The sequence below is a fragment of the Megalobrama amblycephala genome, linkage group LG21 (assembly GCF_018812025.1).
Source record: "Megalobrama amblycephala isolate DHTTF-2021 linkage group LG21, ASM1881202v1, whole genome shotgun sequence".
NCBI classification, from domain to species: Eukaryota; Metazoa; Chordata; class Actinopteri; order Cypriniformes; family Xenocyprididae; genus Megalobrama; species Megalobrama amblycephala.
In genome coordinates this window covers 15865360-15891445 of record NC_063064.1, presented here as the reverse complement: position 1 = coordinate 15891445, position 26086 = coordinate 15865360, and the positions used below count along the sequence as shown (strand labels likewise).

The 26086-nt window shown below is 37.9% G+C and overlaps 1 protein-coding gene across 3 annotated transcripts in view; it reads left to right on the top strand.

Moving 5' to 3' along the window:
* rassf5 (Ras association domain family member 5) overlaps positions 1 to 23646 on the top strand; it is a 49223-nt gene extending 25577 nt beyond the window's left edge. For 2 of the 3 annotated variants that reach the window (XM_048171735.1, XM_048171737.1), the window contains exons 3-6: positions 19217 to 19327; positions 19431 to 19713; positions 19802 to 19917; positions 21285 to 23646. In XM_048171735.1, coding sequence (XP_048027692.1) covers positions 19217 to 19327; positions 19431 to 19713; positions 19802 to 19917; positions 21285 to 21437 — 663 coding nt within the window. In that variant the 3' untranslated portion in view covers positions 21438 to 23646. Of the gene's footprint in view, positions 1 to 6140; positions 6928 to 19216; positions 19328 to 19430; positions 19714 to 19801; positions 19918 to 21284 lie in introns of those variants that run through there. The other variant, XM_048171736.1, reaches the window with a different exon arrangement.
* The last annotated feature ends 2440 nt before the right edge of the window (positions 23647 to 26086 follow it).

Here is a 26086-nt window from a genome sequence, read left to right as displayed (position 1 = left end):
CACGTCCCCTGTGGCCTCAAAACACACAGTTAGCCTTGGAATATCTTTCAGTTTTTGTAGCCTCACTGCCCCTCAGTAACATTAAGTGCTCCATCCTGAGGTCTTGTTTATCCCTTCGGTTTTAGCATAAAAATATCGCTGATTTGATCTGAAAGCCCCTGAAGGTCTCTATTTGGTGAGCCTCTGTGCAACATCAGGCACAAATAAGAATACATTTGCAAGTTCGGAGATGCTGTTTTTTATTTTCTTGGCATTTATTGGCTGTGAAAGTGCTGTAGACCGTGTGCCGAAGGTTTGTTTCCCCAGCTGCCGAAGGTATTTCATCGGCTTTGACTCTTGTATAGTAGTGCAGATAGACAGTTGTCATCTCTCATACACTTCCTTTTCCTGTCCTCGGGTGTGTATACATGCACAGACACACACAGCAAACACACTCTTTATGTGTCGCATGCACTGTGGCCCCCTCAAACCACCATAGCAGCTGGAGATATCAAGTGCATTTCAGTAGAAAAAGTATGTCTTTCTATTTGCATGTGCCATTTTCAAAAAAAATTTTATCAGGTCTTTCATCTCACCGTAGCATTTCCTGTGGAGTAACTAGCGTGACAGTTCGCTGCAATGTGCATGTTTGTGTGTTTGTGCAGTTTCCAGTGTCCTTAAAAACTAAATGTTGTGAAGTGGAATGTTATACTTTCTGTCTTTTTCATTATCTTTCTCTCATGTTTGATTTTAGCAGCTTGGTTTTAATTCCTGAAAACCAGAGATTCTGGGATGTGTATGTGTGGGCTGATTTCATCATTTGTGTAGAGAGCTATAGTAAAGCGCATTGATCTGCGTGGGTTTTCTCAGTGCATTTTTGTACCGAGGATTCCAAAAACAGACTCTATGTAATATCTTCCGGCTGTGGTACTGTAAGACAACCTGAAGAACACAGGAAGTGAGAGGCTGTTCCTGGGGATGAGCTGTTTAAAGTCCACGTGAAACAGCATCCGGGGTGATTTCACTACAGTAATGTGACATGTTCCAGAGTGAAATAGAGTTAACAAATTAAAATAGGATCCACATTGCGGTCATGGTACATCATGTTAGTTGCGTTGCATCACCACTATTCACAGATCCTCTCCCGTGGCCTCATGGGATGTCCATCATATGCACACTTCAGGATCTCACCAGAAGAAGTAGGTCATCAGGGTACTTTTGGCCTACTCTTTTTTTTTTTTTGAGTACTGTGAATTCGGACATACTTTAGTCAAGTCAAGTCAAGTCAAATTTATTTATATAGCGCTTTTTACAATTAGTAATTGTTTCAAAGCAGCTTTACATATTAGAAGCACAGAAAAAAAAAGAGAAGTGGTTAAAAATAAGCTGTACAAGCAAGCGTGGTAATATGTAACATATACAAGATGGTGCTACATTAAGCCAATGTCGGCTGACTCCCAGGGGTGGAAAAAAGTCACTTTAGTCACTTTTTTCGCCTACTATATAGTAGGGAAGTATGCGATTTTGGATGCAGCCCTTGTCATCATTTACTTACTCTGGTGTTGTTCTAATGACATATGCCCAAACAGTCCATGATCAATACTCGGGAGAGGCTCCCTCTGGTGGTTGGCTGAATGGGAGTCAGCCTCAGTTGTTACAAAAGGTCAGAATAAACTGGTGTTACACTTGACTTTTCTGTAGGGCTGCCCACTAATATTTGACTAATCGTTAGTCAACTAGAAGAGGCAAAGTCGACCAAAAATTGTATTAGTCGGTTAGTCGCAAAAAAAAAAAAACTTGTGGCGAAGTCACGCAGCCCGTGAGGGACAGATCGTTAACGGTGGGTCCTTGTGGTAATTACAGTGTTGGGCAGGAAATCCAAACGTTCACCTATCATCCATCAACCTCAAATATGGCTTATCATTTGAAACATGTAAGCAGTAGCAACTTTACATGGGTGCTCACCCTAACGTTAACCTAGATAAATGTGCGCTATTGTAGGCGCATACCCAAGTGTTTGTACGGAGTGTGGAAGCTGTAGTATTGCCGCACTTACTGCATGACATGGAGGCGCCGGTGTGATCACTTGCATTATTTCTGTTAACAGTGGAAACAACTTAAAAACTCTCTAAAATCATTTTTTGCCATACAGATAAGAGTGATACATCATTCTAAACTGTAACTACTACTCCACTCAATGGACATTTTGACAACTCTTTGTGCATTTGACCGTTCAGGCGCAAGGAGAACTGATCGCGCGCTGTCTGAGAGAACTGGGATCGCGCGCAAGAAAGAGCAGTTTGCAATGTGTGGGTTGTCATCATTAATTTTGAAGTATTTCCACACCCCTGAGGCTGACATTGTTTCTGCTGCTGCCGCCGCCGGAAAATTCTGTTAGTTATGTCACGTGAGGTATCGGTCTTTGGTATCGGGGGTATTTTTACGAGTACGAGGACAAGTACATGAGCTTGGTATTGGCCCGATACCGATGCTGTGCATCCCTAGTAACTACTATCAATACAATACAATCTATCTATCTATCTATCTATCTATCTATCTATCTATCTCTAAGGCATATAAACCTTCAAACTTCAAGGCCTTCAAACTTAAAAAAAAACATCACAACCCTGATATTATGACATTGGTGATGTTTATATTAAAAACACAGGAAGTGCTGTGCTAGCCACTCCATTATGTCACCTCCAATGCAGTTCCTTCAGCTTCAATACTTTCAGCCTCTATGTTCAGAGATCTGTGGGTCTGAAAATGTAGGAACGATAGATTCAGTAAGTACTGACAACAGTAAAGAATGATGACAGGTTATAAATATACCATTGTTGCATAGAGAGCTTACCAAACAGAGCCAAGTCTGTTTCTCCTCGACAGTTTGCTCATCACCAAGTGTGGAAATCAGAGAGCATTTGCATTATTTAACCAAGTACGAGAGGGAGGGAGAGAGGTGTTATAGCAGGATCAGAAACATATCATATGGAGCGTCCTAACGGCATTTAACACCACTGTGAAACAAGAGATGAGTCTAGTGTCATGATCTGTCCAAGCCTCCAGTTACTCCTCACAGAACGTGTCACCAGCACAATACCAGAGCGATTACAGGAAAGAGAGTTTAGGACAAAAATGTAGGCAGAATACAAAGCCTTCCTCTTCCCTGTAGAGAAAAATGCCTGTGTTACGGATTGTTTGAGATACATTATCATTGTCAGGCACATTGATTATCCACAATGCGTCCAGTTCTCTATACACACTTGAATGGCCCATACAGCAGTGAGACAACTTCAGAGCCTGGATTTGACAGTGACAAATGATGCTTTCCACTCACATTTCTAGCAGGAGGTACCGCGCACCATTTCGGACCCCTCGCGGTTTCAGTGTGCTGTTTTAAGTCTGGGTGATTTTACTTTGATTTTGCACACCCCATCCATCCATCCATCCATCCATCCATGGTATTGATTATGTTTTTCTGGGCAATTGCATAAACCCCCTTGCAATCTCTTTTGAGAGAAACGATTGAGTTCTAGTAAGAATTAATTGGGGTGTATTGACAGTAGCCAAAAGAGGACAGCTCTTCTTCCCAGGGGGTTTGGATATCGAATATGTTCAGCCCCTCTGTCTTTCCTTGTGATCCAGCTCATTGATTATGATAATGCGACCCAAGGCCACTACTTCAGGCAATTTGTCATAAGCTGCTAGTGATGATGTTTTTATGTCTATAGAGTTTATGGATATGGACCCACTATATAGTGCAGGACATGAGAAGCATCTGCTGCAGTGAAAGATGGCAGAAATATGGCCAAGTATAGTGTTCAATGAGAATCTAATAAAGCTGACGAGGGGAAACCACAGTAGCTTTCAACCTCCCCTCGTTTATAGTGGCAAACACTTTCTTCTTGTCTTTTATCTTCCTTTGTGAGGAATCGTCCCGCTCCTGGAGAAACCGACTGAGAAAAGCAGCAGTGAAAAAGAGGTGATGAATGATCTCATTTCATGCTGACATAGTGTTTTACCATTGTGTGGATTTGCATTGCATTTAGTCACTAAATCAATGAAAGTAGATGATTATTATTTAGTTGATGTTAGGGATGTGAAAAACGATGCATTTCTTTCTTCTGTGAAACACAAGATATTTTGAATAACGTTGGAGTCCGAACATCATTCAACCGCATTGACATTTATTATAAGGTCAAAACAATATTTTTTTCAAAATAATGAAAATAATCTTTTGTGTTCCAGAGAAGAAAGAAAGTCCAAAAGTTTGGAATGGCACAAATGACAGAATTTAGGTTTTGAATGAACTGTTTAGTTAAGGAAGACCTGTATAATTTGTCTGGTTTTGGGTTCACCTGACTCCAGTCAGTCACCTTTCTTACATAAGATGCATTCAAAAAAAGTATAGATGTATCGGCCATGTTTTAAAGGAGATGAATTTAGAGACGCAACTTTTCCAACAGGGTTTAACATTGCAGAATGACTGCTACTAAAAAAAAAAATACAGTTAAAGTGGTCAACCTATTTAGTTGTGTAACAACTAGTTTACCATTCCTTCAATTAGTTGACCATTGTGACCCAACCCTAGTTGATGGGCTTATGGATGGGACAGTGATTTTATATCCTTCTTATCTTGTACTCACATTTGACGTATTCTGGTGCTCCAGCTGGACTTTGTGTCTAATGCCCTCAAGGTCAGGGTCAAAGGTTAAGACCAAAAGCCCTGATGGGTGCAAGGAGAGATCATATGTCTCTGTAATTGTGACCTCCAGTGGAACATGTGCACATTTAATGTTGTGACACTGTTGTAAGGATTTCTGTCGGTCTGGAGGCTACAGTGTTTGTGTTTTCAGCTTTAATTTGTTCATTCTTTTTGTTTGAGATGCAGTTTTATTCTTTTCCTGTCCATTAGGAAGACATCTATTAACGTTTGTTTAAAAGCAGAGGCTCTGTTCTTTCTTTTGTTTACATATTCACACAGTAAAATGTTCTAGGGGCCATGCAAGATTTGTGAATATGATAAAAATTGCTGGCACTGGCTGGCTGATTCCCTGTAAAAAGCACCACAAAAAGATTTCTCTCTCAGTGTATTACTATTAGTGGTAAATGGTTCATGCAGTGGAAAGGCAGTGGGACATTACAATATGATGAATTATTTATAGAATGTGCAACAGTAATGATGATCAGTTAAGGCCTTTGAATTCTACCTGTGGCTTTTAAAGGCTTTCTGGAATACTTACATTTACATTTATTCATGTAAAAGTCCCTTTTATCTAAAGCGACTGAGGGACATCAGAGATTTACACAAAACAAAAGCAAATTTGATATACTAGTACAGAAATGAAAAAGACAGAAGCTAAAGCAGAAATGAAATACAGGAATGAAGAGAAACTTGATTCTGCATGAGGATGTTTTTCAAATATAAAAAGTCAAATCAATATTTAATGTTTATGTATTTATTCATAAATACCAAATATTTATTATTTATTTGGAAAACTTGATTCTGATTGGTCATCATGCATTGAGATATTTTTTATAATGAGGGTTAAACAGTATAATTGACCGTTTAATTGGCAGCCAATCTAGTGTCATGCTTCTCGTATCACTCACTGGTCTCTTTTTTTCCCTCACATTATCAATTAATTTAAATTCAAATAATAAATAGATGGACATCATTTATTGATTTAAGTATTATTGATTTAAGTATGTCCAGTCAGTCACCAGCCAATCACCTTTATTTTGCAAAAATGACCAGCTCATTATATGTTGTCCATTATTTTTTCCAAATAAAAGGAAATATAAAGGTTATTTTCAGTCCTGCCTGTAAAAAATGTCACAGTGCCATTGAACAATACTCTGGATTCATGCTGCCTGCTTTCAGGAGCATTTTGCATATCAGGTACTATGTAAAATAGCCTCTAAAAGACCACATGCGGAGAGCTGTCTCTTTCTTCCTCTCCCTCCTTCTCTCGCTCTTCCGGTATATTTTTCTCGTTCTTTCCTTCTCTCTCTTTCTCTTGAGTGGGAAATGTCTTGAGTTGAGCAAAGAGCAGTTGCATGCAGGAAGAGCGATAGTAGAGGAGGGAGGGGAAAAAAGGAGGGTGTTTGCGTAAGCTTGTAGGCAGATAACAGACTCCAACCACAGATGGTAGAGCGAGTGCGAAAGAGAGAGAGAAAGAGAGAGCGTGCGCGTTGGTGTGAGAGGAGGAGGAAGGGAGGGAGGTGCGGTACGTCAGTTCTCAGCTCACTCACTCACTGTGAGGCAGGTTGATTTTTTCTGCCGTCTTTCTAGCAGCTGCCGCAGCCTCACTTTGGACTGGAGACTTCTGCATCCATCTCAGCCGGCTGAAGGGATATTCAACACAATGTCCGTGCGACGTTCTCACACCTTTAGTGCTCGAGAGCTTTTTTACAGCAAGACTGTGTGACTGTATGTGAGTGCCAATACAAGCAATTTGTGTGCAGTGAGATGCTTTCCTCCACCCTGGGCTAATTTTCTCATCTCAAGAGCTTGTCGTGGGTTTCAAGCACCAAGCTGTCAGCTGAAAAGAGCAGGAGAAGCTACTTCTGTACAACTGCCTGTTTGTGACCTGTGGAAACAGGAACTGGACATCAGATACTGACCGCAACGTTCGCTGAGCGTCAGCGCGCAAGTTTCGGCACTCGTTTCCGGTGAAGCGTGGAGATCTGGCCCTTCACCTGAACTTGTGGTCCCCCGCTCCCAACCTATCCTCCCCTTCCCACCCCTGGAGCCTGGAATGGTGCATTTGGTCCCGCGAAGACCCGTGTAGGGAGTCCCCCAAACTGGATCCATCCCCGCAAATGACTGGCAGCAATAGCATGAGCAGTGGGTACTGCAGCCTGGATGAGGAGAGCGATGACTTCACCTTCTTCACCGCCAAGACCTCCTTCTTCAGGCGGTCAAAGGCAAAGGAAGTACCCAAGGTAGTGTATGAACACAAGGCTAATGGGATTTCAAAGCTCGAGTGAGCGTATATTAGACCTAATACAAAGTTTTGCATGGAAGCATGTACACGGAAGTGAGTGCATTTTTCTCACTTGATGGACTGTTGAATTGTAAGAAAGATGTTTCAGATGCATTCAAAAACAGGTTTATGACCTGATCTGTTTTGAGTGACAACATACCCTGTTTTTTGGGGGGGTTTCCTGCATTTTGTTCAACACTGAAGAGGTTCTTAAAGTTAGATAAGACAGGCTGTAGAATAAGATTTTCCTATGGAAACACTGTCGGTAGAATCCTTTACTGTTTAGACCAACTGTAAACTCCCTTGATTCAAATGAAGAGTCTCTTAAGGACTCATATGATTGCTGTTCCACATAGCAGCCATTTTGACACACTAACTAAAATATTATTTAAAGTCATAATTTAGACACTGTGTTCATTAATCTTGAAACGAGCCGATAACATGAAGGCCACAGTTTCTGGTAGAGCATTGCACTGGCAACGTCAAGGCCGTGAGTTTGATTCCCAGGGAATGCATGGACGGATAAAAAACGTTTACCTTGAATGCCCTGTACAGTAAATTGCTTTGGATTAAAGCGTCTGTTAGGGTGACTATCGAAAGGCTAGTAGTTGGAGACAGAGCTGTTGTGTTGAGGTTAGTCAAACTTATAATAATAAAAAGATCATAAAGATGTTCTTATGGAAGATTAAGAAGTTTACAACCATTTTAGTGTCTGTTCCTCACTAATTTAGTATGTATTTCACAATAGAGGACTGAATGTACGTAGGTTAAGTTTCATTTACTGTAAGGTTCATGTATTTGCATTAATACCATCCACCAAAAACATTAATGCAAATTGCCTTTACTTTAGCTCATTAGCTGCATATCTTGACCTTCATTATAGACTCTTTTAAACATGGCAGTGTACATAGAGTGCACTCTCACACCCTCAAAGCTCTCTAATGCTGTGAGGGGAAGGAAATGGCTGCTGATTGTGCCAGAAAGGCCCGTCCTTCCCTGAATCAGAGAATGTGTTATTTTACAAGACCCCATAGCTTTTACACTGACTTCCTGTTACTATAGCCCTCTCCATCTTAGATTTAGATTGAGGTACGGTTGTTTAGTGTTAGTTTAGTTAAGTCAATCAGGATGTAGACTAGGCCTTGCGAGTTAAGAGGCGGTCACACTACACTTTTCGTTCCATTGACTTCCACTCATAATCCAGCAAATGCAGGAGAGCGGAAACGTAATCTAATGCAAAAAAGTTTCGCATTTCGCTGCATTCAAGTTTGGTGAACTCTAACCTACGAATTTGTATCACGTGAAGCCGTGTGACCAATAGAAGATCGATTGACCTTGTATAGCTGAATTAAAACAACACATTTAAAAGTGCAGTATTGCAAGAAAGTGGAATTGCTTGTATGATTTTACATTTTGGATTTATTATTATTTGTCGTGTTGAATTTATGTTTTTGAAAAGTCGCTGCAGAGCTTGACGTCATATCATGACTGTTGCAGTGTTCGAAGAGATTTTGCATGCTCAGTGTGACTGCGGCTTTAGCTAGCAAATACAGCTGTGTTATGAACGGCACAGAAGTGGAAATAAAATTTCATGGCCTAAAACACTCCCATACCTGAGCTGACCAGCATTACATCACTTTCTGCAGTATCAGGTTTGGAAAGAGCTCCTCAGGATGTGAATTATTCATCCTGTTCTCTTCTCTGTCTGGACACAATGTGAGCTGCCAGTTGAGGGCATTCAGTGGGCACGGACTACACTGTTTGGTTTTTATGTGTTTATCAGTCTATTGCCATATTGTATACACTATTGTTCAAAAGTTTGGGATTGGTAAGATTTGTTTAACGTTTTTCGAATGAAGTCTCTTATGCTTAGCAAATCTACCTTTATTTGATCAAAAATACAGTAAAAAAAAAAAAAATGTAATATTGTGAATTATTTTTACAATTTTAAATAACTTTCTATTCTTCATTTATTTCCGTGATAGCAAAGCTGAATTTTCAGCAGCCATTTCTCGAGTCTTCAGTGTCACATGAACTCATTTTTTAAATAATTCCTTCAGAAATTATTTTATTAAACATTTCTTATTCATCATCACAGTCGACAAGAGTTGTGCTGCTTAATATTTTTGTGGAATCTTTGATGCATTTTTTGGTAACACTTTATTTTTGCAGTGTCGTAGTTACACGTTACTGCATGTACTTACTATAGTAATAACAGTAAATTATGCATAATTACAAGTAACTAACCCTAAACCAAACCCTAACCCTAACTGTAACTCTATAGTAAGTACATGTAGTTAATTAATAGTACTTAGTACTTATTTGAGTAATTACAATGTAACCACAGCACTGTAAATTAAAGTGTAACCCATTTTTTCAGGAATCAAAAGAACAGCATTCATTTGAAATTGAAATATTTTTTAACATTATAACTTCACTTTCAATTTTGATCAATTTATTGCATCTTTGCTGAATGAAAGTGTTAATTTATTTTTGAAAAATAATCTCACTGATGCCAAACTTTTGAATGGTATTGTTTTGAATGCTGGTCACAGTGTAGAGTTCAGGTGTGCTGATGTCCCATCCAAGCTTCTTAAACTGCCAGACTCTTTTAGTCAGCTTCTTTCTGTAACATTTTTTGTGGTCTAGACCAGCACCAAATCACTGTAAACTAAGCTAAGCCAAACATAAAAGTTCACGCTGGTCTAACCTAATGTTTCCAGCAGGGTTGCTATGGTAGATTGTTTGTGTATTGTGTTGCTAGGTGCAGGGCGTTACTTGTAATCTCAACTATTAGGTGACAGACGTTGGATATACCGGACTGAGATAAGATCTCTGTTGGTTATTATTTTGGATTATCAGACACATTGTTTTCCTTTTACTGAACAAAAATAAGTGCAGTTTGAATTGGCAGTTATAAGCACACAGAAGGTGAAGTTAGATTGTCCTAATACTTCTTAGCATCTCTTAGCACCCACCCCAGGGATGGATAAATGGGAGATTAGCTTACGTTCTCACTTTAGTCTGCACGTTCTTCTTGTGAGTTATGGGATTAATATTGCTTTATGGATCAATAACACATTTCCTATTTACCTCGCCGGGTTAAATGTAGTAGACTGAAAGCTTTTAAACCAAGAGCACTGAATAATAGTGCTTTGATAAATGCTGCCTATTTGTGTTCGATAATTATTCCAGGAACTTATTAAAGGCAACACATCTCTGCACAAGGAAAACCTCCATTACGTCTATTAATCTTATTTTTTTGTAGATTTTAGACCCAAATGTGAGCTATTAGTGAAGGGAACAATGATATAGCTCCCTCTTCAAGAGCAGCCAGGGAGACATTAACATTTGAACAGGGAAAGTCATGCAAATATCAGTCCGTTTGCTCAGGGTTTTGCTGTGGCTCAAATCTGGTGGATGTTGCAGCTGTGGTTCCATTTTGGCAAATGGCTGCCTACTTGGTAAGCTACAACAGAATGAGTCAAGCATCCTCATTCCTAAACTTCTTAACATTATAATAGCTAGTGGCTGTTTAAAATCACATAGATGCTGATTGCTTGAAAAAGTACACTGCTATAGGGATGCAATCAGGAAATTATGCATAAAAACAGAACTCAAGCACAATGCATCGATAATTAAGACATCCATTAACAGAGGAATTTGTATGTGCATGTGTGGATTGATAGCAGAGGGCTTGTGTTTACTAGTTTTGTTGGGCTCTGATGATCTACGCTGTTTATTCAGGCATGTAGATGATGTGCTTTGAATTTGTGCAGGGCTGCAGAGAGGGAGGGAAGATCTCCTACTGCACACTTGACCCAGTAATGAGAGAGAGGGAGAGAATGAGTACACATATGCAACGTGTGGGAGGGAGCAGATTCGCAAGGCATCATTCTTACACTGCGGCAGAAACAGAAAAAAGACAGCGACAAAAAAGATCAATTTGAAGCAGATAAATCTTTGAAAGCATGCTGACAAATGCAGCCTCACACCTATTAACACTAATGACTTGGGATGGGCATTTAGATTACTTTAACGTAAATAGATTACTCAAGTAGATTACACAAATAATAAATATAAGGCCTCGTCCATGCGTTTTTTCTTCATTTTGGCCTTCCATCAACTCCGAGACAGCATTTTAGTCAACAAAGATGGAGCTTTTTTGAAAAAACTCTCCAAAGTAGATACACTTGAAAACGGCGTTTTTGCATTGTGTAGACTGCGAAAACGAAGGTATTCGAAAAAGACGATGCATGTTTAGTTATGTGACGCACATTGTACCCATAGATATCTATGGTTATACCAGCATTTTAGAGCCTGCTATTTACTTTTATAGTGTTGCTAAAGATAAATGTTTCTTTGTAGAATCTTCATATTACATTCCTGTAAAGATGACAGAAAATTTACTCACAATTGCTCTCCTGCGGCAAAACATGCTGACAGTTGCAATTTAGACCATACGATTTTGAGTGCAACTTGGATGCAACAGTGAGTGTTGGGAATTCTGCTGATAAACTGATTGTGCCAGAAGAATAGTCACCTTTTTTTTATATCGCTTTTTACAATGCAGATTGTTTCAAAGCAGTGATAGCAGGAACATAATTTTGGCTGTACAGCAAAATAGTGTCATTGTCCAGCTTAAATAAGTTCAGTATTGATTAATTTCCATTTTAAAAATCATTAGTTATTAATTTAGTTCATTTATCTATACAGCAGCTCTGGAGAAAACATTGAAGTTATTGTCCAGCTCAGTTCAGTTCTCATACAATGATGTCAATGCAGGAAGATCAGTAATATTGTTGAATATCAAGTGTCCCCGACTAAGCAAAGCAGAGGCGGAACAAGGAACGGTGGAACCCAAACTCCATCAGGTGACAAAATGGAGAAAAAAACCTTGGGAGAAACCAGGCTCAGTCAGGGGGCCAGTTCTCCTCTGGCCAACAAACAAATTTATGTGCATAATTTATGATTTGGGTAGCATGGCAGCATTATATTGTAAGATCTTTGTTATATCTGCTCTCTCAGTATCATCTCGTGAGGTTTTATTATGTTTTACGCATATGCAGTAAGGTGATTTAAAGGTGCTCTAGAATTAAATATTGAATTTACCTTGGCATAGTTGAATAACAAGAGTTCAGTACATGGAAATGACATACACTGAGTTTCAAACTCCATTGTTTCCTCCTTCTTATGTAAATCTCATTTGTTTAAAAGACCTCCGAAGAACAGGCGAATCTCAACATAACATCGACTGTTACGTAACAGTCGGGGTGTATGCCCCCAATATTTGCATATACCAGCCCATGTTCAAGCCATTAGACAAGGGCAGAACATCTGGATGTGCACAGCTGAATCATCAGACTAGGTAAGCAAGCAAGGACAATAGCAAAAAATGGCAGATGGAGCAATAATAACTGACATGATCCATGATATCATGATATTTTTAGTGATATTTGTAAATTGTCTTTCGAAATGTTTCATTAGCATGTTGCTAATGTACTGTTAAATGTGGTTAAAGTTACCATCGTTTCTTACTGTATTCACGGAGACAAGAGAGTCGTCGCTATTTTCATTATTAAACACTTGCAGTCTGTATAATTCATAAACACAACTTCATTCTTTATAAATCTCTCCAACAGTGTGTAATGTTAGCTTTAGCCACAGAGCATACTATCAAACTCATTCAGAATCAAATGTAAACATCCACATAAATACCATACTTACGCGATTAGACATGCTGCATGACGAACATTTTGAGGGTTATATTAGCTGTGTGAACTGTGTTTATACTGTTCAAGGCAAGCGCGAGCTCCGGGGGAGGGGGAGCACGAGAATTAAAGGGGCCGCAACCTATATATCGGTGCATAGTTAATGATGCCCCAAAATAGGCAGTTAAAAAAATGAATAAAAAAAATCTATGGGGTATTTTGAGCTGAAACTTCACAGACACATTCAGGGGACACCTTAGACTTATATTACATCTTTTAAAAAGACATTCTATGGCACCTTTAAGCATTTTCATTTCAGTGTGGATGAGCAACTTTTGGAAAACACTTGAAAACACTACTGTGGACAGGGAGCGTTTTGAAACGAAAACGGCATTTTCAAACGGATTAATGTTGGCATAGCCTATAACAGCACACATAAACTGTGCAGTAAAAGTCAAAACAACCAGCTGTAGCTGTTAAAAATCATGCATGCAACCATGTGCAGGGGGACCCTTTATCTTTCTGTATATAGTCTCCTGTTTGCTTACCTGTGTCTGACTATGGCTGATTTGACTGCTGCTGAAACCAGTGCATTAAAGTACATTAGCAATGCATTAGCAGTCACTCACGTTGTATAAAGAGACTTCTTTTGAACATCAGGCTTCCTTAGAACTGATGTCGGCTAACACTTGCAACTCTCACTTCCTGTATGTTGTGTTAGTACAGTTCTCACGCTGATAACCAAACTGTGCAACAGAATTAGATTATTGGTTTGAGGCCATTCGGCAGGTGCAGACGTATATGACTTGCATGTTGCCTGAAACTGACACTAAGGGCATTGTGTTCCCTAATCAGTCTGAGTAGCCTTGTGCTGCGCTTAAGGACACCTGCTTGACATGCAGTGATGACTTTGAGATGACACTCTGATAGTATTTACAGCCGTGCCCTTTTCTCTCGTGTCATGTAGGCTCTGTAAGTTGATATTTGCTCAGGTCATGCCCCAAGGCACCTTTGTTATGTACATGGTAACACCCTCCACTTGGGCCTTCAATGACTTTCTTTCCTCTGTTTGTTTAACTCTCATTTTTGATTTAAAGAACAGCCTGGAGCATTTAACAATGAAAATCATTCTTCAATATTGCTCACATGTGCTTCACATGACCTTAATACAGGTTAGGTAGGTTTTGTCTGTTTAATTGCTTGGAGTAAGCTTAGCTGTTGTTTCCTAACCCTGTTTAACAAAGTAAAACAAACTAAATATATAATACAGAATATTATATTGGACTTTTAGATTTGACTTAGATTTGACTTATATAACTGACATTTTGGTTTGTAGAACAAAATAATATTTTGCCAGACAATTTTGTTCACCACAAGGATCGTTCTAGAAAAATATGTTGTCTGCCGCACAGCGCTTTTCGTGCATTAGCAGGATATCCGGGTCGCATTTGATGTCACCTCTGTTCTCTCACTGCCAAAATCTGACATGGTGTGATTCACAGCTTTTTCAATTCAGGCGATTTACCCCCAGTTTCACAGACAAGGCTTAAGCTAGTCCTAGACTAAAATGCATGTTTGAGCTGTCTTAACTGAAAGTAACTTGCACTGACATATCTTTGAATATGTCAGTGCCATTGTTTTGTCTCAAGATGCGCATCAGTAATGTTTTTTTCAAGTGTACGTTTATAAAAGTTACTTAAATAACCTAATTGAACTAAGGCCTAATCCTGGTTTAGGCTAAGCCCTGTCTGTGAAACCGGGCCTTACTGTCTCAAACCTGGAGGGAAATGATGCATCTGCAGCTGAAGACGTTTATAACATAGATCCTTTTTAGGAGGAGGTTTACTCGTGCAGGTGTAGCTCAGATATGGGTCAGCTTTTTAAGTGACAGCAGATAATGTGAGCTGAGTGAATCGACAGGAGAGATCCCACACATTATCCACCCACGCTTATGATGCCCTTTATTCCAATTACAACTCCCACACTCATGAGTGCTCACTGTCACATACACTCTTACACACTTTCTCCAGCAGAAACCATGAATACACCCAGAGGCACACTTCTTTACTCTCTGATTTTTATCCCCAGTGTTTCAAGAGAAGATCAAAGCTCATTCATATACTTACATTTAAAATGATGATGAGATATGATGGCCAAGATTGGATTGCTCTTGGATGTTGTGTAGATGTATGTGCGGTCAAACACACACAATATGTCTCAATAAGACCATCAGGAGCAGAACGAACATTCAAACTGGTCTCCATTGTGTTGCCCCATTGTTCCAAAAGGCCACTTTCTCTGCTTTGGATGTGAGGAAGGGAGGGAGAAAGATATATTTAGCAGCTTACAGTCCTCTGGTCACAAATACAGGAATTCCTGAGAGATTTTGGTTCTGTGCACCAAGGGATTCAAGTCAGTGGGAGAAGAATAAGGATGCCGCAAAAATTGACATTGTGTCTTTGATTGTCAACATTGATAGAGAAGATCAGATCTCCAGATTGGTTGATTTAGTGCATGTGATCAAATTTCACCCCAAAATCAAAATAAAGTTGTGTATATTTTGCATAAACAACATATTTCATATATGAAGGAAATATCTTGAGTATAAAATATTTAATTACATAAAATATGCTTAAAGCTGGTTGATTGACCAATGGAAGATTGTTGTTTCCAGAGTGTTCAGGAAAATTGTCACTATTTTTGCAATGTCGTTTAGTGCCACTAGATGCACAGAAATGACAGACTATTTTAACGATCTAAGGTCTAAAGCGCATGGCGCAGGTGCACTTAGGGCGTGTCCGAATCCACTTTTGCTAGTTTACCGACGGGAAAAATCGTCGGCGCGCCCAACACATGGTCTAAAAGGGTTGTACCCTATTCTCTTAATGAGTCATGGGTGTGTTTTGGGTGTAACGTGCAATAAACCAATCAGAGTCTCATCTCCCATTCCCTTTAAAAGCCAGTTGCGCTCTCGCCATGGTGGATTTGCTATTCGCCGGATTCCACCAAAGCATTTTTATCTTTATGCACACAGTAATAATCTTTTACATTGTAATCCTTTTATTTTTAATATTTGGCATGTTTGTGTGCTGCTGCAGGTCCCTGCGTGTGTAATAAGAAGAGTGTACGCACATTGTGCACCTGCCTATAGGCGCATATTACTAACGCGCTCTTAAAAATAACAGCAAAAAAATTGCGGCATTGACTTTAGACCAGGTTTCAGTTGGTCAATGGCGCAGTCTATTTCAGTTGCCTCAAAATAGCAATGCGCCAACAATGCGCCTGAACACATCTAATTTTCAGACCAGCACGCCCATGGGCACACAAATAGCCGCAAATGCATTTGCTATTTAAACAATATGGCGCAGGATGTAAAACTGATAACGGCATCGGGCTGAAACTAGCAAAAAACACTTGCGTCGCGCCTGGCGCCGCATTGCGCCGGGTGTATGATAGGGCCATTTAAATTTAATTGTCATGAAAATAATTACACCATGCATACAAAGTATAATTTTCTTTTTTTCCCCCTTTGATTCTGGGGTTGAACTATGACACAGATGTGTTTATGTGTTGCTGCACAGTCTCACACAATTGAACATTGTCTCTACACCACACAATACAGAACTGGTAAGGAGAAATTTGAAGAAGTGGGTGTGATGTAAATTGCATGAGCGATTGCACAGGCCATGAGATAATTCTGAAAGCTTCTCTTCACAGATCTCTGACTAGGATGTTACAGTGCCAGATAGAGAGAGTGGTTTGTTTTCTTTGCCTTTAAGTTTCCTTAAGACCCTTGTGATCCTTCCTCGTCTCATAAATCGCAAGTATGTGAGCGTAGAAACAAATGTTTTAATTGCATCTCTTATTTAAAAATGGATAGTAATATGTATCAGATACAGTCAATTTGTCTCATTTCCATTAACCAGTGAAGACTGTCCATTTCAATGAATCAGTTTCAAACAAACAAGTTTCAAAAAAGTAACATAACATAACATAAACATTATGATTTACAGTATATAATCAAAAATAAATGAATAAAATAAATGACCAAAATATATATTTTAGCTATTTTACCCTTCTGTGTGAATGTAAATCATATTTCCCCTCACTGAAGATTTTGTCACTTCATTTTAGCGAGATGTTTCTTTCGTGCCACCACATCCCACAAAACTCAACAACACAAGTGCAGCTGTATTGCACATTTCCTGTCTGCAGATTTGTCTTTCATAACAAGATGTCTTGCTTCTGTCTCATTTGAGAAGATTTCTGAACTTTTTCGCCCATTAAACTGGTCCATGACAGGCAGTGTGTGGGCCGGGCAAAAGTTAATTCTCCGCTCAGGCTTAATGTTTGTGTGTTCATGTGTGTATGAGTGGGTCTCTTTCTGCTCAATGAGACATAGAGCTGCCATGCTGATGCCCCAGGGATCTCCATGAATAAATGATCTTGCTTTTTTCATTCTTATTCTTTCGTCCCAGAAAAAGAAGAGAGAAACTCACTTTGCGTGTATTACGGGGGATGCAGCCAGTAGCTAAAAATACCTCTGACAGAATCTTTGTTGCTAAGGCTTGCTCAGCAACTGCACTGGATGTCACTCCCCCTAGAAAACCCCTCGACGAGGACCATTTCTGTCTGTCACTGGAAATGGAGTATTTAGCCAGGTCGCATGTTATGTCATCATTCCTTTTGCAGTATTTCTGCACATTAAGGGAAATGTGTGACCAAGGGTTTGCCATATCAGTGGTCATTTTTAGATATTTGGAAGGTGGATTAATTTTATCAAAAATACAGTAAAACAGTAATATTGTGAAATATTATTGCAATTTAAAACAACTGTGTTCTATTTTAATACATTTTAAAATGTAATTTATTCCTGTGATGATCCATTTCTATTATCAGTGTTGCACACAGTTTTATATATATATATAGGATAATGTATTACTTGATATAAATAAATCACAGTAATTCACATAATTTCACTCTAAAAGACCTTACTTCCATCTCTTTTATTCTCTTTTGTTCAATTTATGAAAAAAGACGGGAAGAAATAGCACATTCTTTGGAATTTAACCACACAAGAACATTCAATGAAAGGTGTTTCTCCTTGTTGCTTAATTGATGGATCATTATGGATCGGTAAAACGCTCCAAATTGTCTTTGCATAGACTAGTCCTGTCTCAATCAACCTGGATTTGTTTAAAGAAGTCTCAAGAGACATTCAAACTGTTACTGTCTTCCTGTACACACACACACACACACACACACACACACACACACACACACACACACTGGTGTCTGTAGTACCACTCAGTGAGTGACATTGCCCTCTGGAGTATGATCAATAAAAGTAGTAGTAATGTTCAGACTTATAAATATCAACACATTATAATGCCTCAAATATCGTTTATGTATATTACTGTTCAATAATTTGGGAAATTAATACTTTTATTCAGCAAGGATGCATTAAATTGATAAAAAGTGCAAGTAAAGACAATTAAATGTATAAAAGATGTATATTTCAAATAAATGCTGTTCTTTTTAACTTTATTCCTCAAAAAATCATGAAAAAAATGTACCACGGTTTCCACAAAAGTATTAATTCACAAAACTGTTTATAAAATTGATAATAATAAGAAATGTTTCTTGAGCGCCAAAGCAGTATATTTGAATGATTTCTGAAGGATCATGTGACACTGAAGACACAACTAGTCTCGCACCATTCCGTTGCAAATGATATATAATACCTTAAATTGTGCAGCTGAAGTATTTTCTATTGAAATAGCATTAAAAGTGCATTTAATTGGGCAAAAATCTGTATAAAGCTACATAAGTCATATTTATTTTTTTCCGTTTTTCTGGAAATACTGTCAGTTTTCAATATACAATCCCCATGTTCATTTTGTCAACATCTATGAGTACTAGCATATAGATGACAGACATGGACTGAAACTCATTTAATATTTCAAGTTAAAGGTATTAGATTCATTAGATCCATTATTTTAAGTTCAACACCGTGTGGAGAATCTCCCATCTTCCAATGTTTCGCTCAGTACAGATTGAGCAGAATGCAGTTTGTCTGTCATATAAGCGCCATACATCACATAATAATGTGAAGGGCAGATAGCTGATTATCTTGATCACGTAAGTGTCTCTAATCTCAGCAGTCTAATCTTCCCTTCCTCTCTTAGAGATAATTTGTGTTCACTACACTCAATACCAGCAGTCAATAAAAAAAAAGAAGAAAAAATGCAGAGGAACTACCTCAGAGGGAACTCCCTGTTAGCCAAGCAAAGTTAACTATCAGTTAGTTGAGAGAGTACAATGAGTACCTCTACATCAATTCATCTGTTCTGTCAAGTTACACATCATGGCACGTGCTAATAACGTATCTAGCTACACGAAGACAACGTCAGCTTTTATGTAGTGTTGATGTTGATGGTCTTTTCTACCACAGCACGTTAATACTTTACAATGCCTCTACTGTGTTTGACAGATTCCCCTTTAACCTTGTTCTCACTGTTTTTATCTTGGTTTTAGAATGTCACGAAAGAGGAAGAGGAAGACAAGCCAACATCCCTCACCGAAGAAGAAATTAAAGCTAAAATAGATGACTACAACTCCAAAGTGACGGAGAATGGAATGAAATTAGTGAGTACTGATTTGTCAACAAAGCATTTGCACTCAAAGTGTTGAAATTTGAGAATTTTACTGTGAGAAATGACCTGACTGAAGTTGCTTTTTCATCCTCCAGAGCTCAGATGGCACATACACTGGTTTCATAAAGGTTCACTTGAAGTTGCGCAGGCCCGTGACTGTACTTTCTGTGGACGGGAAGTCACTAGGAACGTGTTCCTCTTCTGATAGCTCAGATAACCGCACATCCTTCTACCTGCCCAGCGATGCCGTTAAGCAGCTACACATCAGCAGTACCACCACGGTCAGTGAGGTCATCCAGGGCCTGCTCAAGAAGTTCATGGTGCAGGATAATCCACGCAAGTTTGCCCTCTACAGCCACACCCGTCGAGACAGCCAGGGTGAGCGTTCAAATGAAGATGACATATACTTTATGGATAATACTGCTATCATATGTAATACTAATGTGTTGTTTGCGTGTTTTGTCAGATTTTTTCCAGAAGTTGCCATTATCAGACTGCCCACTATACTTGAGGCTGTTAGCAGGGCCTGATCTAGAGAACTTGATGTTTATACTCAAGGAAAACGAGACTGGTGAAGTGGAGGTGAGCTTTTCTATTCTCTCTAAATTTGTAACATTTTTTGTTATATTTGCCCAACATAATAAACATTATCATCAAAGATGATCAAAAAAGATTGAACTAACATAGAGTGAGAACTTTGTCATTATTAAAATGAATTTTCATTAATAAAATAATTGTTTTATTCCAATAAAATTATAATATATATTATACTTTTATTTTATTATACTTTTATTATATATACAGTCAAACCAAAAATTATTTTTGATATATTTTTACTAGTGGGTGCAGGACACTATAGTTCATTTATGTAAGTGAGGATAGCAAAAATAAAGTAAACTGTGACATATTTTACCCAAACATTTTTCATACAGTGGACTACCAGTAAAATTGATAAAACTTTGGAACCAAAAATTATTCAGACACTTTGACCTATATCATATATATCATATAATATACAGTATATATAAATATTATATATTAAATTCTGGTAGCACTTTTTTACAGTGTCCCTGTTACACATCTTACATGTATTTACTATAAAAAAAAACCCTGTAAATTATGCATAATTAACCCTAGTAAATTATGCAGTAAATGATGCATAATTAATCCAAACCTTAATTATGTAGTAAGTACATGTAGATAATTAATATTACTCAGTACTTAAATGTATAATTACAATGGCACTTGGGTAACCAAAATTCATGCTATAATTTTTTATAATAATAATTATTCATAATAATCAAATTTGTAGATTATATAATTATATATATAAAAATATTTTAAATAAATGTATGACCTGTTTTCATCCTTTGTTGCCACTGAAACTCTACAAAGCTATATGTGTGTATATATATATATATATATATATATATATATATATATATATATATACAGTTGCAAGAAAAAGTTTGTGAACCCCTTGTAGAATCTGTGAAAATGAGAATTATTTTAATAAAATAAGAGAAATCATACAAAATGCATGTTATTTTTTGTTTAGTACTGTCCTGAGTAAGATATTTTACATAAAAGATGTTTGCATTTAGTTCACAAGACAAAACAATAGCTGAATTTATTAAAATGGAATTTATTAAAATGGCCTCATTCAAAAGTATGTGAACCATTGATTCTCAATACTGTGGGGTTATTTTAATAAACTTTTTCTTGCCACTGTGTGTGTGTATATATATATATATATATATATATATATATATATATATATATATATATATATATATATGCCATAAAAGCCTTCAAACATGATACATAACCCATGCAAACATTTTTACATATATGTTCAGTAGACCTTTCTATTTCAGATAAATACATTTGTCTGGTTATTATTTCCTGTGTCATATTGTCATATCCATATTGTTCTGTGTCTTTTTCAGTGGCATGCATTCTCAGTCCCGGAGCTGCAGAACTTCCTGATCATCCTGGAGAAGGAGGAGAAAGAGCGTATGCGGCAGGTGGAGCAGCGTTACGCTGCCTACAGGGAGAAGTTGCTACAGGCTCTATGTAAGGTCGAGGGAAAGCCGGGCTAACGTAGGACACCGAATCTCCTTCACCCCACTGAGCCAACGCCGGGCCAGCCTGGAGGACCAGTAGCCCAACAGACGAACTCACAAAACCTCCACTCAGGACTTTGTACAAGCTCTCAGCATGGCTCTGTGACCTTTAACCCCCAAAGATGGGCAAAAGGATCGAGACATGACTAAGATGAAGAGGAGGTTGGAACTAAAGATTATACTTCAAGAGTAATCCTTCTCTCTGGAAAGGCACACTGTTGAATGCCCAGGAGTCTGTTTCTGGCAGTCATGCTTTTTGATATTTGAATGGGTTTCGTTTCAGTTTCTCTCATTGTTTTTACATCGACCCCGTCTGTCTGTGTCTTTTTATATGCTGCTGCTATTGCTGCTACTGCAAGTGTTACTTAAAGCATGACTTTCCCTTTGGTCTCTCTGCTTGTGTCTACCGCATGTCCTCTATCAGGGAATATCTATATGAAAGAGGGAGGTAAAAAAAAAGCACTTCCTGTCCAAAAAGAAAGTGAGGAGACTTAAGTTATAGAAAATACGATGCCTGCAAGATATCAGAGGACAAATAGTGTCCATATATCAAATTACACAGTTTATAAACAATTATAACATGCTACTGTAATAAAAACAAAACAATATAACTGTTTATACTGGAGATTTTCTTAAAATAACTGCAGTTGTACTGTATTAGTGATAATGTTTCACCCTACAGCTCACAGAGTCTCTTTCTTTCTATTTAAATGATCAAAATGGCTACACATCTCTATGAAAACGCTGTCATAAAGCCCACTGACCACTGCATCTATATATATAAAAAAGAGTTTTAATAGATCTGGGCTGCTGAAGCTGCTCAGACGCAGACATTTTGAGCTCCTCGAGAAATGTGAAATGGCTGAATGGCCCCTCATCCATTCAGGTGTCCCATGATAGCTTTTAAAAACACTCAGCACTGACAAATCACCTCAGTCTCTCAAGTGTGCCGCTAGTTTCTAATGTGCAGGGAGCATCGGTGGATGTGAGGATTGTGGGTTGTGGTTATCCGGTAAGCTTTTCTGAATCACTTCGGCTTAATACACAAGGTCATGTTAGATTAAAGGCCATCTCTTAGATCAGCACTCTGAAAAAGCTCTGTGGATCCAAACCACAAGGATCTCAATCTGTATTACACCAAAGTTCCCCATATTGTAATTACAAAGCTTTTTTGTGAGGCAATATAGGGATCTTCCTGCTAATGTAAAGTGGAGTCAGGATGTCTGTGATTTGCACAACAGTCCACTGAGTGGTCAGCCAGTATGTCGAGTAGTCAATATTATTTTATACAGGGGACATGAGATGGATTTAACAACCTTCCCTCTTTTTGTTTGCTTTGAAAATCTGCATTTAAAAGTTTTATTTTTAATGTGCATACTTTGGTCTGCAAAATTATGAAGGTGCATGTGAATTGAATGTGTTTGTGACACTGGGAGAGTTTTATTATTTGTGAACAGCATTCGAAAGCACTGAGGCGGTATTCCATATTGGTCTGGAATAACTGTTTAACATTTCTATTTGATGTTCCAGGCACTGATATAGCATTTCTCATAAAAAGCACATTTAAGTCCCAATCTCTTAAAGAACCACGGGTTGTAATTTTTGACCAGTATGTTAGTAGTGATGGCACTTTAGAGTCATAAGTTTCCATTTGGATCACTGTGCCCATGTGCTCGGCCTGTATATTTTGATCTTGTATGGGTACACTTCCTGGTGGACTGGAAGTCTCACTTCCACCCTTAAGAAAGCGGCAGGGCCTCGTATGTCTGCTCAGGCTGCTTCTCCCTGACAGACATATTCCTGCTGGCAGTGCCTTTAGTCTCCGTGTAGCTTATCTTGACTGTGTACTGTACATATGCTCTAGATGTCTGGCCCTATAACTCCACTTTGAGAGATTTCACACACATTCAGTGGCAGAAGCCAGGTGCTTTCAATGTCAGAGCCATCAAGTCCACGTGGGACTTTTTGGGACTAGTGTTTAAAATGTTGAGTGTGTGAGTGTGTGTGTGTGAGCGTGTGCGTTTGTTTAATTTATTTTTTGGCTCAGTTTCAATGTGTGTAAACTTGAATATGTGGACAAATCAGTACTACCGGGCAATCTTTTTTGTTGTTTCAGAGTATCAAATGTTTAAAATGTCTATAAAGGTGTAAATATACTCAAAAATTAAATAAAAGGTCACCCTTTCATGCAATGAATTTGTCTTTTATTTACAATGAAATAAATGAGGAAGCTAACTTGGGTTACCAACAATTCTGTAGTTTAAATTATACATTAAAAACATTTAGAAGTTTGCAAATAATAAAAGTTAATTTTAAAGGCGCAATATGTACATTTTCGCTGCTAGAGGACGCTTATTCAAAACAAAGGCGTAGCTTGATAATGCCTTGAATTCGCTGAATCATGGGAGGTGTTGTTTTCACGTCTATTTTCATATTCAGGCAGAAATTATGTTCATGGATGAGATTATTAACGTTACTGTAGTATGAAGCAGAGCATGACGAGGCCGCTGGAGCGATTGCTAATGAGAGAGACACATGTCGGGAGAGCAGCAGAACTTTTATTATGCCGCAGTCGCCGCTTCCGCTTCTTCCGGTCATGCGTATGTGGGGTAAAGCAGCTCTTTTTTTTTATTGTATTAGATACACAGAGTGTTGAAAGTTGTTATAATGCTACTCTGTGTTTGCTCGGCGGCTACTATGAGACACTTGTTGCACACTGCAGTAAGCTAGACTGATATTAAAACATGGTACTCTCTGTAAATCAAGAAAACGAGATTTAAACGATGACTTACTGTGTTGAGCTATGTAACACGATTAGTTTTCTGTCGATAAATGTATCCATCCAAACAGTTGCTCACCTGTCTAATAAAGCACATAATATATTAAAGCGTCTTTGGTGTTTCTATGGTTTTTACAAAATAAAACCGGAAATCGAGGGTAACGCGGGTATGATGTCATTGATAGGCGTCACACAAACACTGTCAGTATCCTGGTTAAAATTGCTTATTTCTCTGGATTTAAACATTCTTGGAAACATTTGAGATAATGTAAGTACACAAGTAAACAAAATAAAATTGTTCTAGTGTTTTTTTTGCATATTTTAATCCAAAAATCTTACAATGTACATTTAAATGAGGCAACTAACTTGAGTTACTAACAATTCTATAGTTTTAATTATGAATACAACATTTTATCAATACTAAAAATCCATAAATCAGGTTAGATGCATGGTATTACATCCTCTTTAAACATGGTTTACTATGAATGTTTTATATATAGTGCTATAATTGTGGAAAATATGGCAATAATTAATGTCTATATTACATTTTGCATCATAAAATATTACTGTTGGTGTCCTGTATTATGTGACTGGTTTAAGTTATCTTTTTTATCTACAGAACATATAGTTTTAATTAAATGCTTGAAAGAAAAGGAAAAAGAAAAGAATATAAAAAACAGTAACAACAATTGTCATCATTGTCATATAACAATAAAACAATACGCCAGAGTCCAACAGTCTTTCAGTCCAGATTAAGTGCCAAGTCCTTAAACACAGCCACTCTCAAAGCTTTCAGGTTTTTAGAAAATTCAATAGAGTCAAAATACATTTTCATCTCATGTTTAAATCTTAAAAAAGAGGTTTGCACTTTGAAAATTTACATTTATGAATGTGATATTTAGCTAACAGAAAAATAAGGTTTATAAAATAAATGCAATTTTTCTTTTCACATTCATGAAAGCCAAAAATTACATTTCTGTATGTAAATTTGAAATTTGGATTGACATAACATTTAATAAAGTCACAAATGTCACACCAAAATGTCAGTGTGTGAGAGCAATTCCAAAATAAATGTAAAGTAGTTTCAGGTTTCTGAAACGAGCAGAGGGTATTGATATCATTCTTAGGTCTTCTGAGAGAGCACTTATCTGGGTAAAACCTATGAATTAACTTAAAGGTTATTTCTCTCATTCTGTTAGTTTATCAGATACTTGTGAGGTAATGTCCAAACCCTTTTCCAGGGAATGTCACTTACAAGTCCATTCCAGTAAGAAATTACATACGGCATAGAAACGGATTCCTCCTGAAACAAGACTCTAATTGTCTTATTGTTTTTTTACAGAACATATAGTTTTACATCAATAATAGTAGGCTAAATGATCATGGTTGCACTTGTCATACACAGCCAGCAGAGGGAACCCTAATTATGTAGTTCAAATGCAAACACTCTTTTTGCTTCAATTGCAAAATATGTCCAAATAATACTTAGAACTGAAAGAAACAGTTGCAGTAGTTGTGATTTGTTAGATACATTGCATACTAACATTATGTATTTATTATACTGTGTAGCAGTACACAGAGGACAAGCACTATGTTGTCACAACTATTACATTGTGTCTAGAACAAATAAGATCAGCCAACATTAAACAGCGTGTCAAGGGTCCGATAGAGCACGTGTACACATGGCATATTACAAGAAAAACGAGTTATTTCAATTGTAAACTGGCTCCACGCTTTAAATAAACACTCAGTAAAATCCACCTACAGGTTCAACAGCATGCCCATACTTGGAAAAGTCTGACAATATTTTAAGGAAACCCAGAAACCTTTTAAGTCACCACAAAAA